The following is a 13,047-nucleotide window of genomic DNA, read 5'->3' on the forward strand; positions in this document are numbered from 1 at the left end:
AAAGACTGAAATTGGATCCCTACAAGGGAGAAGAATGCTTCAAAACAGAGGGCAGGGAGCCGTGCTGAGAATGAAGCACAGGAGAACAGCACAGCAGCAGATCTGGCAAGGCCAAAGCTGTAAGTGACCTTTGAAAGGGCGGTTTTAGCAGCATAGTAGGGATGAAGCTGGACTGCGAAGGGTTAAGCAATGAAGCAGAAGTAAGAAAGGAAATAGGGAGTATGGTAATTCCCGAGAAATTGTGCTTTGAAGGAGGGCAGAGAAATGAACAGGGAAGTGGGTTCGAGAGGGCTGCTTTGTGTTAAGACAGAAGATTTTCCATAATGACGCTGGAGAGAGGTGACAGATGACGGAGCAAATGCTTTCACAGGTCAGGGAGAATGGGATCCGGAGCAGAGGTGGGGGTCGGTCCCCATGAGCAGGGACTGTTCTGCCACTGTCGCAGGTGGGGAGGCAGTGAGGACACAGGCACAGGTGCAGAAGGCTGGGGGATTTGGAGGTGGGAACACGAGGTGTCCTGCAGGACAACGTCTATCATTTCAATGATGTGTAAGGCCAGGCCCGAAGGTGAGAGTAACAATGGGGAGAGGTGGAGGTGAGAGTGGAATCGTTACTAACCAGTAGTGGAATTGCTGGGGATCATGGAAAATGCTTATTTGAGATTTGTGGCTATGAATTTACAGGGAAAATATGGCATCAGTTATGTGATTTCTCTCCTGCCATACTCAATGGTTCCCAAGCCGGTGGAGAGCTGGGTTCCACTAGGATGGGTTTTGTGCCAGATGATGGGAGACAGGGGCCAGGGGACAGAAGGTGTTTGTAGGAACAAGATTAAAATGATAGCTCTAACCTAGGTAAGGAGAAAAGGCAAGACAGGAGAGGCAGGATGGTATACAAGTGGTGAGTTCAACGGGCTGGCTTGGTCCAAGGGTTGAAGACTAAGGGAGTAGAAAGAGTCCAAGGTGGAGGTCAGAGAGCGGCTGTTTGCAAGGCAAAGCAGCTCTGGTGCCCTCGTGGTGGGGGCTGAGCTAAGGTACAGGAAAAGCCTGCTGCAGGTGAGAGTGACAAGGAACTGAGAGGCCAGGCTGTGGCCCATGTCAGCCACATGGATCTAGAAGCCCAGGGAAAGATGGCAAGAGAAGACAGAAGGGACCTAGAGCAGTGGCTCACGCCTATAATCCCAGCACTTTGGGAGGCCAAGGTGGTCGGATCACCTGAGGTCAGGAGTTCGAGACCAGCCTGGCCAACATGGAGAAACCCGTCTCTACTAAAAATACAAAAATTAGCTGGGTGTGGTAGGTGCCTGTAATCCCAGCTACACGGGAGGCTACGGAAGGAGAATTGCTTGAACCCGGGAGATGGAGGTTGTAGTGAGCCGAGGTCAGGCCACTGTACTCACAGAGTGAGACTCTGTCTCAGGAAAAAAAAAAAAAAAAAAAAGAGAAGGCAGGAGGGAAGGGCCCAGGAAAGGAGTGACAAGCAGGTGGCTGGATGGCCACAAGATCTTCTCCCCGCGTGAGCACACTGGGCTCAGGCCCCAGGACGGTGAGTCAAGCTTGCCTCTTTAAAATGTGTGAAGACATTTAATATTTTACTCCTCAAAGCAAATTCAAGAGATCAGCCTATATCTTGCAAGTGAGGAAACAGAGGCTCAGTGAGATGACGTGCCTTCTGGAGCCCCTAAGCCAGGAAGCAGCAAGAACCATAGCCCGCCTGTGTGCAACCTCCGCGTCCCCGAACTCAGGTCACCTGGGTAGTTCCGGCAGCCCCCCGCGGTGCTCCCCCGCCGCCAGGTGCCTTCATAGAGTGTGGTGTTCCATTTGCGGATGGTCCGGCTCTTAAGGGCGTCGGGCGTGAGGTTGCAGATCTCCAGGCGGGTGAACTCCCGCATGAAGTCTCGGAATGACATCCTGAGGGAGGAGGTGCACAGGTGAGGCACAGCCCGTCAGGGCACAGAGCTGATGTGTAGGGGTGGAGAGGTGGGGGAGAAGGGGAGGGGGCGCTCACCAGAACTCCCCGTCCTCCATCTTGACCCGGAGCTGCTCCCGTTCATATGGGTCCACGCTGTTCCACTCTGAGGAGCTGTGAGGAGCCGGGCTCTGCCAGGGCTGGTGGCACTGACCTGCCTGGCCTCTGTCCCTGGGGCCTGTCTACCCTGGCCTGTCTTCCCCCAGCCCAACCCAGGTGGCCTCCTCAAGGTCAAGCCCCAAAGTGGTCTCATCAGGGCCAGTCAGACGCCCTGTGCACACCCGACGGCTGGGCACAGGCCCGCACAGCCTGAGCTTTGTTAGGGCAGTCCCCCAGACCCAGTTGCATGAAGATGGGTCCCTCTGCTCAATCCTGAGTCCAGCCTGGCCTGGTAGAGCCCCGAGCAGAAATGTCGGGGCACCTAACAGTTTCCCCAAGGCACCCAGACAGTACCCACTGCCCCTCACCTGTCGCTCCAGGCTCCCGTCCACTCTACCTCGCCCCAGGGGTTCCGCATCCGGATCAGGTTCACCATCTGGCCTCGGTAGTTCACCTGTTTCCCAGAGCTCCTGTCAGTGCTAGCTTCCAGCAGGCACTTTTTTTTTTTTTTTTTTTTGAGACAGTCTTGCTCTGTCACCCAGGCTGGAGTACAGTGGTGCGATCTCAGCTCACTGCAACCTCCGCCTCCTGGGTTCAAGCAATTCAATTCTTCTGCCTCAGCCTCCCTAGTAGCTGGAATTACAGGCACCTGCCACCATGCCCGGCTCATTTTTGTATTTTTAGTAGAGACAGAGTTTAACTATGTTGGCCAGGCTGGTCTTGAACTCCTGACCTCAAGTGATCCACCCGCCTCAGTCTCCCAAAGTGCTGGGATTACAGGTGTGACCCACTGCACCTGGCCCATGCATGCACTTTAACACTCCGCCTCCCATACCCTCATCGTCTCCAAGCCCTGCTCAGCACCCAGATGAAGCCTGTCCTCCTGGAATTCATAGCCCAGGCAGGCAGCTGTGCACATGAACTACAGTCAGTCAGGGCAGGACATGATAGGCATCTCAGATGGGTGTCCCCAGAAGAGAGATAAGGTGCTGCAAGAGGGGAAGGGAGGAGCCAGCACCTTCCACAGCCCTGGTCAGGTGCCAGAGAGGCAAGGACAGGCCACGGGGCAGGAACCGCCCTGCAGGGAAGGCCCCACCCAGGGCAGTACCTGCTTGGCCCCGGTCACAGAGTAGGCGTGGCCCTTCACCAGCTTCTTGAAGGTGATGGCCTCCATGTCTAGAACGCTGGAGATCTGAAGAGGCACACACTGTGGTCAGTGGCTAGGTCCCCCCACTGTATCAGATGAGCCCCCAGCATTCAGGGTCTTGGATGTTCCCACTTGTACATACAATAGTTCTAGGAGCAGCAAGCAGGGACCCCGATCCCACCTAGTTTGTCACCCCCACCTATAGACACCCCCACATACAGATGCTGCTCTTTTGGCGAGGGGTAGCCTGGATACCCCACCAAAGCTGCCACTGGGACGGGGGAGCCCAGGCCGACACTGCTACTGGCCAGGGCTGACCAGAACCTGTGCGAACATGCCTGTGCACACACACAGCCGTGCACAGCCCACCAGAGCCACACGGCCCTCAGTGGGCCTCACGGAGAAAGATGTGAGGACAGGAGGGTCGGTTAGAAATGGGAATGGGAGCTGGGGTTAGAGCTGCAGATGGCAGTGATATTGGGGTCAAGTCTGGCGTCCAGAACCGGGGAACGGAGCTGAGTGTGGGAACAGAGGAGCAGGGAAGGGTGGGAATGGAGTGAGTGTGGGATTGAGGCCAGGGATGGGTGGGAACTGAGACCAGGAGATGAAATCTGAGGCTGGTGAACTGGACAGAGGATGGCACGGATTGAGATGACAGGAATGAGGGAAACAGCATGGTAGATGGTCGGGAAAACAAGCGCAGGAAAGAGCTGAGGTATGAAGTTTTGGGGAAGGAATGGGGAGGTGAGGACAGGAATGACACCAGGCATGGGGGTGGAAGTGATGGATGAGGCTGGGTATGCATCCAGAGATGGAGCTTAGGTGCAGGACAGGGGTCTGGATCAGAGCCTGGGTGAGGACTTTTGGAAAATGTGACAGGTCACAATACCAGGGTTCCAGGGTACCCCAAAGCATCGGGGCCGGGTGCACTCACGTCTATGGAGCAGCCCAGCAGGGAGCCCCGCTCCAGCGCCTTGAGGATGATCTGGTAGAGGTCACTCGGAGCCTTTCGCAACTCGTACCACTCGGTGACCCCGCCTGTGAAGTCCTCAAAGCCCTCCGAGGTGCTGCCCCCTGACAGGGACTCGTAGCTGCCATTTACCCTGTGGGCAGCTCCAGGTCAGTGCTCTGACATCAAGCAGGACCCTCTGCAAAGACAATCAGGAGCCCCCACCCCTAGAGGGGCTGGAAGCTGGAGCTGTCCCCTCGGCCGCTACTCACTTGGCATAGGCCTTCTCAAGCAGGGCGCTCCAGAACTCATTGCCTTCGGCAGAGTGCACGAACACTAGCTTCCCGTCCTTGATGGGCAGCAGGTCATCCACGACCACGTCCACCCATTCCCCAAATTGCCACAGCTGTAGGGGAGGGGCACGGTGAGTACCTGCTTTGGAATCCCCCAGACCTGAGCTCCACCCTTACCTCTACCTTCCTAGATGCAGGATTCTAGATCCTAGATACATTTTAGGATCTAGATATGTATCTAGATACATAACTTCCCAGATGCAGGATTCTAGATCCCAGATACGTAATAGATATATGTAGACTAAATCATATATATTAGATACATACTAGATGTATACTATATCAGGTGTACCAGATACATACTAGATGTGTGTATACTTGATCACATATACTAGATACATGCTAGATGCATGTATACCTCTAGATACATGTATGCTACATATACACTAGGTACATGTATCTGGGTATTGAAGGAAATCAAAGCATTTCACCCCAAAATATACTTCTTCAACATATTTTGAGATAGCTGTTCAGAGGGTCTGCAAACAGAAGTAGCCCTGTAATACTGTCTTTTGTGGGGGAGATTTGCATCCGTAGAGAAAATCTGCATTGATGGTGCCAGGCTTTCTCTAAGGCCTTCCCTTGTCAGACTGAGAGCCTGACACCCTTTAAAGGTCTGAAAGAAATAATTATCATCTATTCTGTCTGAGGGCTGCTATCTGTGAGGTTTCATCTACATAACAAGACCGCCTTTGCTACCCAGCCCCCCTTTTCTCCCCTTCCATAGCCTGTCTTGCCACTATAACCTGATTCACCACCAGAACCTGGTTTTGGCCATTTTCGAGCCCCCATTCTTCCCGTAACCTCGGGATGGTATGTATATACGCTTCTGTACCCACTGTGGGGCTGGGGTGATCACTCTGTGGTTCCCGACCCCACACTGCAGGCTAATCAATTTGTCTGCCATTTCTCCTACTAACCTCCTTTTGTGAGTTGATTTTTCAGTGAACCCTCAGAGGGCTAAGGGGATGCTTTCCTTTGCCTGTACAGTATATACTAGATATATGCATATTTGATGTATACTAATACATGCATACCACATATAGACGTGTATATTTGATATGTACATGTATGCTGGAGATACACTAGCTACATGATCCTGGGAAAATTATCGCCTCTGAGCCTCAGTTTCCCTATCAATAAAAAGGAGCAGCAGTGCCTTCTTCACGGAAGATTTAAACAAGAGCACAGAGGCACAAAGCCTTTAGTGAGTCACTGAACAAACAGGGTTCCTCCTCAGGCACAGAGAGGTGGGAAAGCTCTCGGGCCTGGGCTTTCCAAAACTAGCCCCCTTTTAGGCCATGGCCCCCTAGCTCTTCCCTCCCTATTCTAGGGGGTTAGGGGACACCTATGTCATTGGATGAGCAGTGAAAATGTGGCATCCAGATCCTGCAACCATAAGATAGGCAGATGCTTTGCTTCAGAGATGCCACAAGGGGCAGGTTTCCCAGGGCAGGATCGTGGCCCAAGGCGTCTGGGGTCAGAAACGACCAAGGACTCCAGGTATCATCTGAGGGGTCGAGGCCAGGACAACGCGGGGAGGGTGGCGGGGAGGAGAGGAGGCGGCCCTACGAGCCCAGGTTGTGGAGAGTGTGGGTGGCGGGTACTGAACTGGCCAATCGAAGGCCAGGAAGGAGTGGATTGGAGGAGCGAGGGAAGGGGGTGAGGCTGCGCCCCTGCAGACTAAAGCGGGTGGGTGTGGCGCTGAGCCAAAGTGGATCGGCACCGTGGGTTCCGCGCCCTGGTTCCGAGGACCACCTCCACCCGCGCAACGCGGGCAAGGACAGAATAGCCTAAGGGGCTCTCTAACCAGGCAGAAGGAGGGAACACATAGGAGTCCTTCGGGCAGGGCTGGGGCCTCCAAGGCCGGAGGGCTTCATTCCTGGTTGCTGGGCATGTCTCTCCCAAAGGCAGATCATTAAGAATTGATTGGTGTGACTTGAAAAATGGACCCTGGGCACACCGTCAGGAAAAGCTCGTTTACATAGACTTAATCCCGAGTCTTTCTTTTCTGCTGGGCTCAGTCAGACCTTGCCAAAGCGCAGGAGTTGGGGGATAGGAGGCCTGACAGGTGGAGAAGGCCACGCAGGCTGATCTGTTTTCCCCAGCGACCACTCCTTTCTCAGATGGGGCAACTGAGACCGACCTCCGGGAGGATCAGAATTTGTCCCACAGGATATAACATAAACATCTTTCTGTTCTTTCAAGCACTTTCCACCTGATACATACAACCACCCAGGAAAACTGCCAGCTGAAATACCTGCCCAGCCCAGTCACTTCACACATGACAGACCCGAGATGGCACTGAGAGGTCAAATACCTGCTACAGGGAGGACTGGCCCCACAGGGTGTGGCCCTAACTGCAGGTGCTGTGGGTCATCCTTCTGCATCTCCCCCAGTGCCTGCTCCCCTCCTCCCCAGAGGGGCCCTCACCTGGAAGTGGAAGATGCCGGCATAGCCATTCTGGAAGCTCTGGCCATGTGGAACCACTCGGTGCAGGAGGGTGTCATTAAGAGTAAGTGAGGCAATGGCCGCCAGGAGCCAGCAGTCCCCTGGGGAGGGAGGGAGCACATCAGCCTGCTCTACCAACCTGCCCCGGGGGGAAGCAGGTGCTAGGGAGAATCTGGGGTTCCTTGGCCAGGGTGCCACTTAACTCCCCTCAGCTTGCAGAAAAGACCCAGTAATCTGGGCAAACCAGCCCCAGCGCTGATAGCCAGAGCCTGCCTGGGCTTGCAAGAGGGAGGGGTTGGGGCAGAGCCTGAAGGAGCGGGAATGGGGAACTACTGTGGAAAAAACACCCAGGACCCCGCGCCCTGGGGGCCTACCCAGTGCTCCCTGGCAGATGTCTGTGCGGGTGGCTCCATCCACGATGAACTGGGGGTTTGAAAGCAGCTCCTGCGAGAGACCCAGAGTCCTGTTCCTGGGCCAGCCCCTCCCAGAAATTGGCACCAGGCCACCCCTGACCCCATTGCCCACCAGAGACATGAAGTCCCATCCCTACTCCTCATCCAGGATCTGGGCTCAGCCGAGTCCCACCCAGGATGGCCCCTCTCACCGTGGGACGCTTCCACTTGATGCCATAGGTCTTGGAGGAATTGGGACCCAGGTCCTTGAAACCTAGGCTCTGGGGCACTGGGGGGAAGGCCTCATCACGGAAGAGGGTCCCACTCTGCAGGCATCGCGCCCGCAGCTGCTCATAATCCTGGCCCAGGTACTTGATGGCATTCTCATGGCGGCCCAGGCCCAGCTCCTTGGCCCGCTGCTTCTGCACTTGGGCTGACACCCCGGTGCAGTACACCGGTGTGATGATCTCCTCCGCCATCCTGCCGGAAAGATGGGCCTGCTCAGAACGCAGGCCTTCCTAAGACTAGAATCCGGGCTCCTGCCTGCAAGCGCTGCTCTCCTGCCCCTGCTTATCCATCCCCAAACCTGGGGTTTCCCTGCCTCACTGCTCCCCTCACAGAAGTAGGGTTCTTAGCCACCTCTCGGTGCTCCCAGTGAATACAAGAAAGGGGTTTCCCAGTTCCTAGGCGTGCCGGCCACCTCTCCTTTCCCGGATCCCATTGTCAGGGGCTTGCAGCTCAGTGGTGAGCCAGCAGGTCAGGTGGGGCAGGGCGGAGCCTCCAGACAGCACAAGGAACTGGGCAGGTGGGACACAGCAGGGAAGGCCTCTTTGATCCTGTTCACTGGCCTGCAACCCCTCCCCAAATTAACCAAGCTCCTTGCGCACCGGCTCCGTGCCGTGGGCTGAAAACCCCAGACAGTCGGGGTCCCCCTCCTCAGGCCCCCTCAGCAGGCTCGATATCAGAGCTGGTGGGCCCTAACCCAGTCCCTGGGAACATCCCGCAGCAGGCTCATATCAGAGCTGGTGGGCCCTAGCCCAGCCCCTGGGGACAGCTGTGAGCCAGGCTGGGACAGGCGCCCAGGCTGTGCCGCTCCTCCAGCCCCCGCCCCTGCCCCAGGCACGCAGAGGGCCCCCAGAAGGGGCCGAACTGGGGCAGCCCCTCAGCCCGGGAGCAGTGGCCAGGGTCAAAGAATCCTGGCTCGGCCACCCAGCTTCTTACCTGGGGGAGGGGTGTTTGGGGGTCGCTGCGGTCCCTGAGACTGGCTTCCCGGTGGCAGCTCAGGGCTGGGCCCAACCAGGAAGAGCGCTCCTCCCCGCCCTTCTCCCGCCGCCCCTCCGCCCTCCGCCCTCCCTTTCTCCTTCTCCTCCTCCTCCTCCTCCTGGGGCTCCTACCCCGCTTCCTCTCGGCTCTCCCTTATCTCTCCGGCACGGTCTCTGACTATCTCTTACCCACGGTGTCTCCCCGCCCCTCCCTCCGCAGGCCGGGGGCCAATTCCGCGAGAGGACAAATTAGTAAAAGGCAGAGCAGTCCCCGGGGAGGGGCCTGCGCGGGTGGGGCGGGGAGGCTCTGGGGCGCGGCGGAAGGGCACCGTGGGGAGAGGAGGGGGAGGGCCGGGCAGGGGGTATTTTTAACCAGGGGCAGCAGCTCGAGTTGCAGGGCCGGACGGCCGCACCCCACGCGCGCCCCGGCGGGCATTCCCGGGCGATCGGGCGGCGGCGCCGCCTCCGGCAGTCCCGGGCCCGCCCCGTCCCCAGCTCCCCTCGCTCCGCGCGGCCGCAGCTGCTCCCGCCGCTCCCAGTCCGCCCAGGCACGGGGCTGAGATTACCTCGGGCTGCGGCAGCTGCTCTGAAGAGGGACCGGGCTGGCAGCGAGCAGACCCCTGCCGGACACTCCGTAAACGGCAGCCTCTCCCCGCAGGGCCGCGCCCCTGCTCGGCGCTCCCCAGGGGAACCCTGGGGGACCGGGCTCGCTGCGTGACCTTGGGTAAGTCCATGCCCCGCTTGGCCCGGCTTTCCGCATGCGTGCAGCCTATGGGATGGGGATGGGCAATTGCGGGAGCCCATCTTTCTTTAACGTTCTGGGGTTTCTTGAACCTGGAAACTTCGAGAGGTGGACATCCCTGTCCTCTCCCCCAAGCTCTCAGCCCACCCACCTGGAAGCGCCCATGTATCACCTTACCCAGGAGAGGGCGGCAGAGGCCCAAGCAGGACGGCAGTCCCCACTCCCCACCTCCAGGACCCGGAGCTCCTGCTTCACGGGCTGCAAGAAGTTGGGGGGCCAGGATTCAGCGCGGAGGCCGGGGGTGTGGGTGGGGAGACTGCAGAGACCCCTGAGACCCTCCCAAGTCAGGGCTTTTCGCTGGTCTCGCAGTCCCAGCCCAGCAGCTGCTGCAGCCTTGCAGGTTGTGGATGCAAGCATTTTGCTGAGGAAACTGCATAGCGTTCCCAGGACTCTAGGGCCCATGACCCCTCAAAAGTTAAGAGCCGCTGATCTAATCTGATGAGTGAGGGATGGAACCAGCTCCTAGGCTTTCTGCGCAGGTGTCCAGGGACAGAGAACGGTGGCTTAAACTAGAGAGGTGGCAGGCAGAAGTAGATGGATTTGATAAAAATGGAGACTATCTTAACAATATTGGGTTTAGAAAAGATTTCTTTTTTCTTTTCTAAAGGCAGGGTCTTGCTTTCATTGACCAGGCAGGAGTGCAGTGCCCTGATCACAGCTCACTGTAACCTTAAACTCCTGGGCTCCAGAGATCTCTCACCTCAGCCACCTGAGTAGCTGAGACTACAGGCACGTGCCCCGACACCCAGCTAATTTTTAAGTTTTTTGTAGAAATGGGGTCCTGCTGTGTTACTCAGGCTGGTCATGAACTTCTGGGCTCAAGCAGTCCTCCTGCCTGAGCCTCGCAAAGTGCTGGGATTACAGGTGTGAACTTTGGCACCTGGCCAGATTTCTTAAATATGACACAAAAAGTATAAATGATAGAGGAAATCAATAAATTGAACTTCATCAAAATAAAACCCTTTTGTTCTTCAAAATGCACAAAACTATTAAAAATGAAAAGATAAGCCATAGACTAGGAAGAATATTTGTGAAAATTCTATCTGATATAGGACTTGTGTAAAGAACTTTTACAATTGAATAAAAATCCAATAAAAATGGACAAAACATTTGTTTTCTGGTGTTTGTGTTTGTTTTTGTTTTTGAGATGGAGTCTTCCTCAGTCACCCAGGGTGGAGTGAAGTGGCATGATCCTGGCTCACTGCAACCTCTGCCTCCCGAGTTCAAGCAATTCTCCTGCCTCAGCCTCCCCAGTAGCTGGGGTAACAGGTGCCTGCTATCACGCCAGGCTAATTTTTGTATTTTTAGTAGAGATGGTGTTTCACCATGTTAGCCAAGCTGGTCTCAAACTTCCGACCTCAAGTGATCTGCCCACCTCTGCCTCCCAAGGTGCTGGGATTACAGGGTGAGCCACCGTGCCTGTCAAAATATGGACAAAACATTTGAATAGACACTTCATCCAAAAAGATCTCTGGATGGCAAATAAGCACATGAAAAAGCACTGAGTGCATTACTCTTAGGGAAATGTAAACTAAAGTCACTAGAAGGACTGCTTCTCAAAGAACACCTGCTAGAATTGCTAAAATTTAAGATTGACCAAATCAAGTGTTGTCATGTTGTCAAGGATAGAGAAGAACTGGAGCTCTCATACACCAAGAGAGGGTAAAATGATCACCACCACTTTGGAAGAATTGCTTGAACCCGGGAGACAGAGGTGGAGGTTGCGTTGAGTGGAGATTGCACCATTGCACTCCAGCCTGGGCAACAAGAGCGAAACTCCATCTCAAAAAAAACAAAAAACAAAAAAACACAGCCAGAAGCTAAAGGAGAAACTTTTTATATCATCTCAGTGTGGAAACGGTCTTTTTAACTATGACACAAAACCCAAAAGTCATAAAATTGCATTTTTTACTACATTAAAAATCCATACTGTAGTCCCAGCTACTCGGGAGGCTGAGGCCGGAGAATGGCGTGAACCTGGGAGGCGGAGCTTGCAGTGAGCTGAGATCCGGCCACTGCACTCCAGCCTGGGTGACAGAGCAAGACTCCGTCTCAAAAAAAAAAAAAAAAAAAAAAAAAAAATCCATACAGTTATGTCAAAATGATGGACTGAAGAAAACATTTACAATTAACATCTTACAGGAGTATTTTTCTCCATATATATTTTTTAAAAAATCATGGTCTGGGTGTGGTCGCTCATTCCTATTATCCTAACACTTTGGGAGGCCTAGACAGGAGAATTAATTGAGGCTAGGAGTTTGAGACTAGCCTGGGCAACATAATGAGACAACATAATGAGACCCCATCTATAAAAAAGTTAGAAAATTAGCCAGGTGTGGTGGTGCATGCCTGTCATCCCAGCTACTCCAGAGGCTGAGATGGGAGGATGGCTTGAGGAGTTGGAGGCTGTAGTGAGCTATGATTGTGTCACTTCTCCAGCCTGGGCAATAGAGCAAGATCCTGTCTTTAAGAATAAAGTCCGAGGTGGGCAGATCACCTGAGGTCAGGAGTTCAAGACCAGCCTGGCCAACATGGTGAAACCCCATCTCTGCTAAAAATACAAAATATTAGCCGGGCACGGTGGCATGTGCCTATGCCTGTAATCCCAGCTACTCGGGAGGCTGAGGCAGGAGAATAGCTTGAACCCAGGAGGCGGAGGTTGCAGTGAGCTGAGATTGTGCCATTGCACTCCAGCCTGGGCAACAGAGCAAGACTCCATCTGGAGGGAAAAAAAAAGTCTCACACCATAGGATTACCAGAATCCTAGAAACAACTTAAATGTTGATCAATAAGCAATTAGGTACTTTATGGTATATCCATAAACAAGAACACAAGGCCTGGAGTGGTGCCTCATACCTATAATCCCAGCACTTTCGGAGGCCAAAGTCGGGGGATCCCTTCAGCTCAGGAGTTCAAGACCAGTCAGGGCAACATGGCAAAACCCCCTTTCTACAAAATATACAAAATTTAGCAGGGCATGGTGGTGCACATCTGTGGTCCTAGCTATTTGTGCGGCTGAGGCGGGAGAATGTCTTGAGCCCAGGAGGTCGAGGCTGCAGTGAGCCAAGATCGCACCACTACACTCCAGCGTGGGTGACAAAGTGAGACCCATCTCAAAAAAAAAAAAAAAAAAGATGGCCAGGCGCAGTGGCTCACGCCTGTAATCCCAGCACTTTGGGAGGCCGAGGCGGGCGGATCATGAGGTCTGGAGTCCGAGACCATCCTGGCCAACATGGGGAAACACTGACTCTACTGAAAATACAAAAAATGAGCCAGGCGTGGTGGTGCGTGCCTGTAATCCCAGCTACTCGGGAGGCTGAGGCAGGAGAATCACTTGAACCGCGGAGGCAGACGTTGTTGCAGTGAGCCGAGATTGCACCACTGCACTCCAGCCTGGCGACAGAGCAAGACTCCGTCTCAAAAAAAAAAAAAAAAAAAAAGATTAGGCCGGGCGCGGTGGCTCAAGCCTGTAATCCCAGCACTTTGGGAGGCCGAGACGGGTGGATCACGAGGTCAGGAGATCGAGACCATCCTGGCTAACACGGTGAAACCGCGTCTCTACTAAAAAATACAAAAAACTAGCCGGGCGATGTGGCGGACGCCTGTAGTCCCAGCTACTCGGGA

At 54.6% G+C, this 13,047-nt stretch overlaps 1 protein-coding gene across 3 annotated transcripts in view; it reads right to left on the reverse strand.

Moving 5' to 3' along the window:
* The window catches only part of CAPN1 (calpain 1), a 30,613-nt gene extending 20,955 nt beyond the window's left edge, over positions 1-9,658 (reverse strand). Inside the window, exons 1-10 of one of the 3 annotated variants that reach the window (XM_025355267.1) lie at positions 9,188-9,658; positions 7,572-7,839; positions 7,342-7,411; positions 6,950-7,068; positions 4,436-4,569; positions 4,149-4,317; positions 3,176-3,259; positions 2,436-2,521; positions 2,008-2,082; positions 1,750-1,910 (exon numbers count right to left, since the gene is read on the reverse strand). In XM_025355267.1, the coding sequence (XP_025211052.1) occupies positions 1,750-1,910; positions 2,008-2,082; positions 2,436-2,521; positions 3,176-3,259; positions 4,149-4,317; positions 4,436-4,569; positions 6,950-7,068; positions 7,342-7,411; positions 7,572-7,839; positions 9,188-9,381 (1,360 nt within the window). In that variant the 5' untranslated portion in view covers positions 9,382-9,658. Of the gene's footprint in view, positions 1-1,749; positions 1,911-2,007; positions 2,083-2,435; positions 2,522-3,175; positions 3,260-4,148; positions 4,318-4,435; positions 4,570-6,949; positions 7,069-7,341; positions 7,412-7,571; positions 7,840-8,580; positions 9,143-9,187 lie in introns of those variants that run through there. The other 2 variants (XM_025355269.1, XM_025355268.1) reach the window with 2 other exon arrangements.
* Between the last annotated feature and the right edge of the window lie 3,389 nt (positions 9,659-13,047).

Source organism: Theropithecus gelada, chromosome 14 (genome assembly GCF_003255815.1).
Source record: "Theropithecus gelada isolate Dixy chromosome 14, Tgel_1.0, whole genome shotgun sequence".
Lineage (NCBI taxonomy): Eukaryota > Metazoa > Chordata > Mammalia > Primates > Cercopithecidae > Theropithecus > Theropithecus gelada.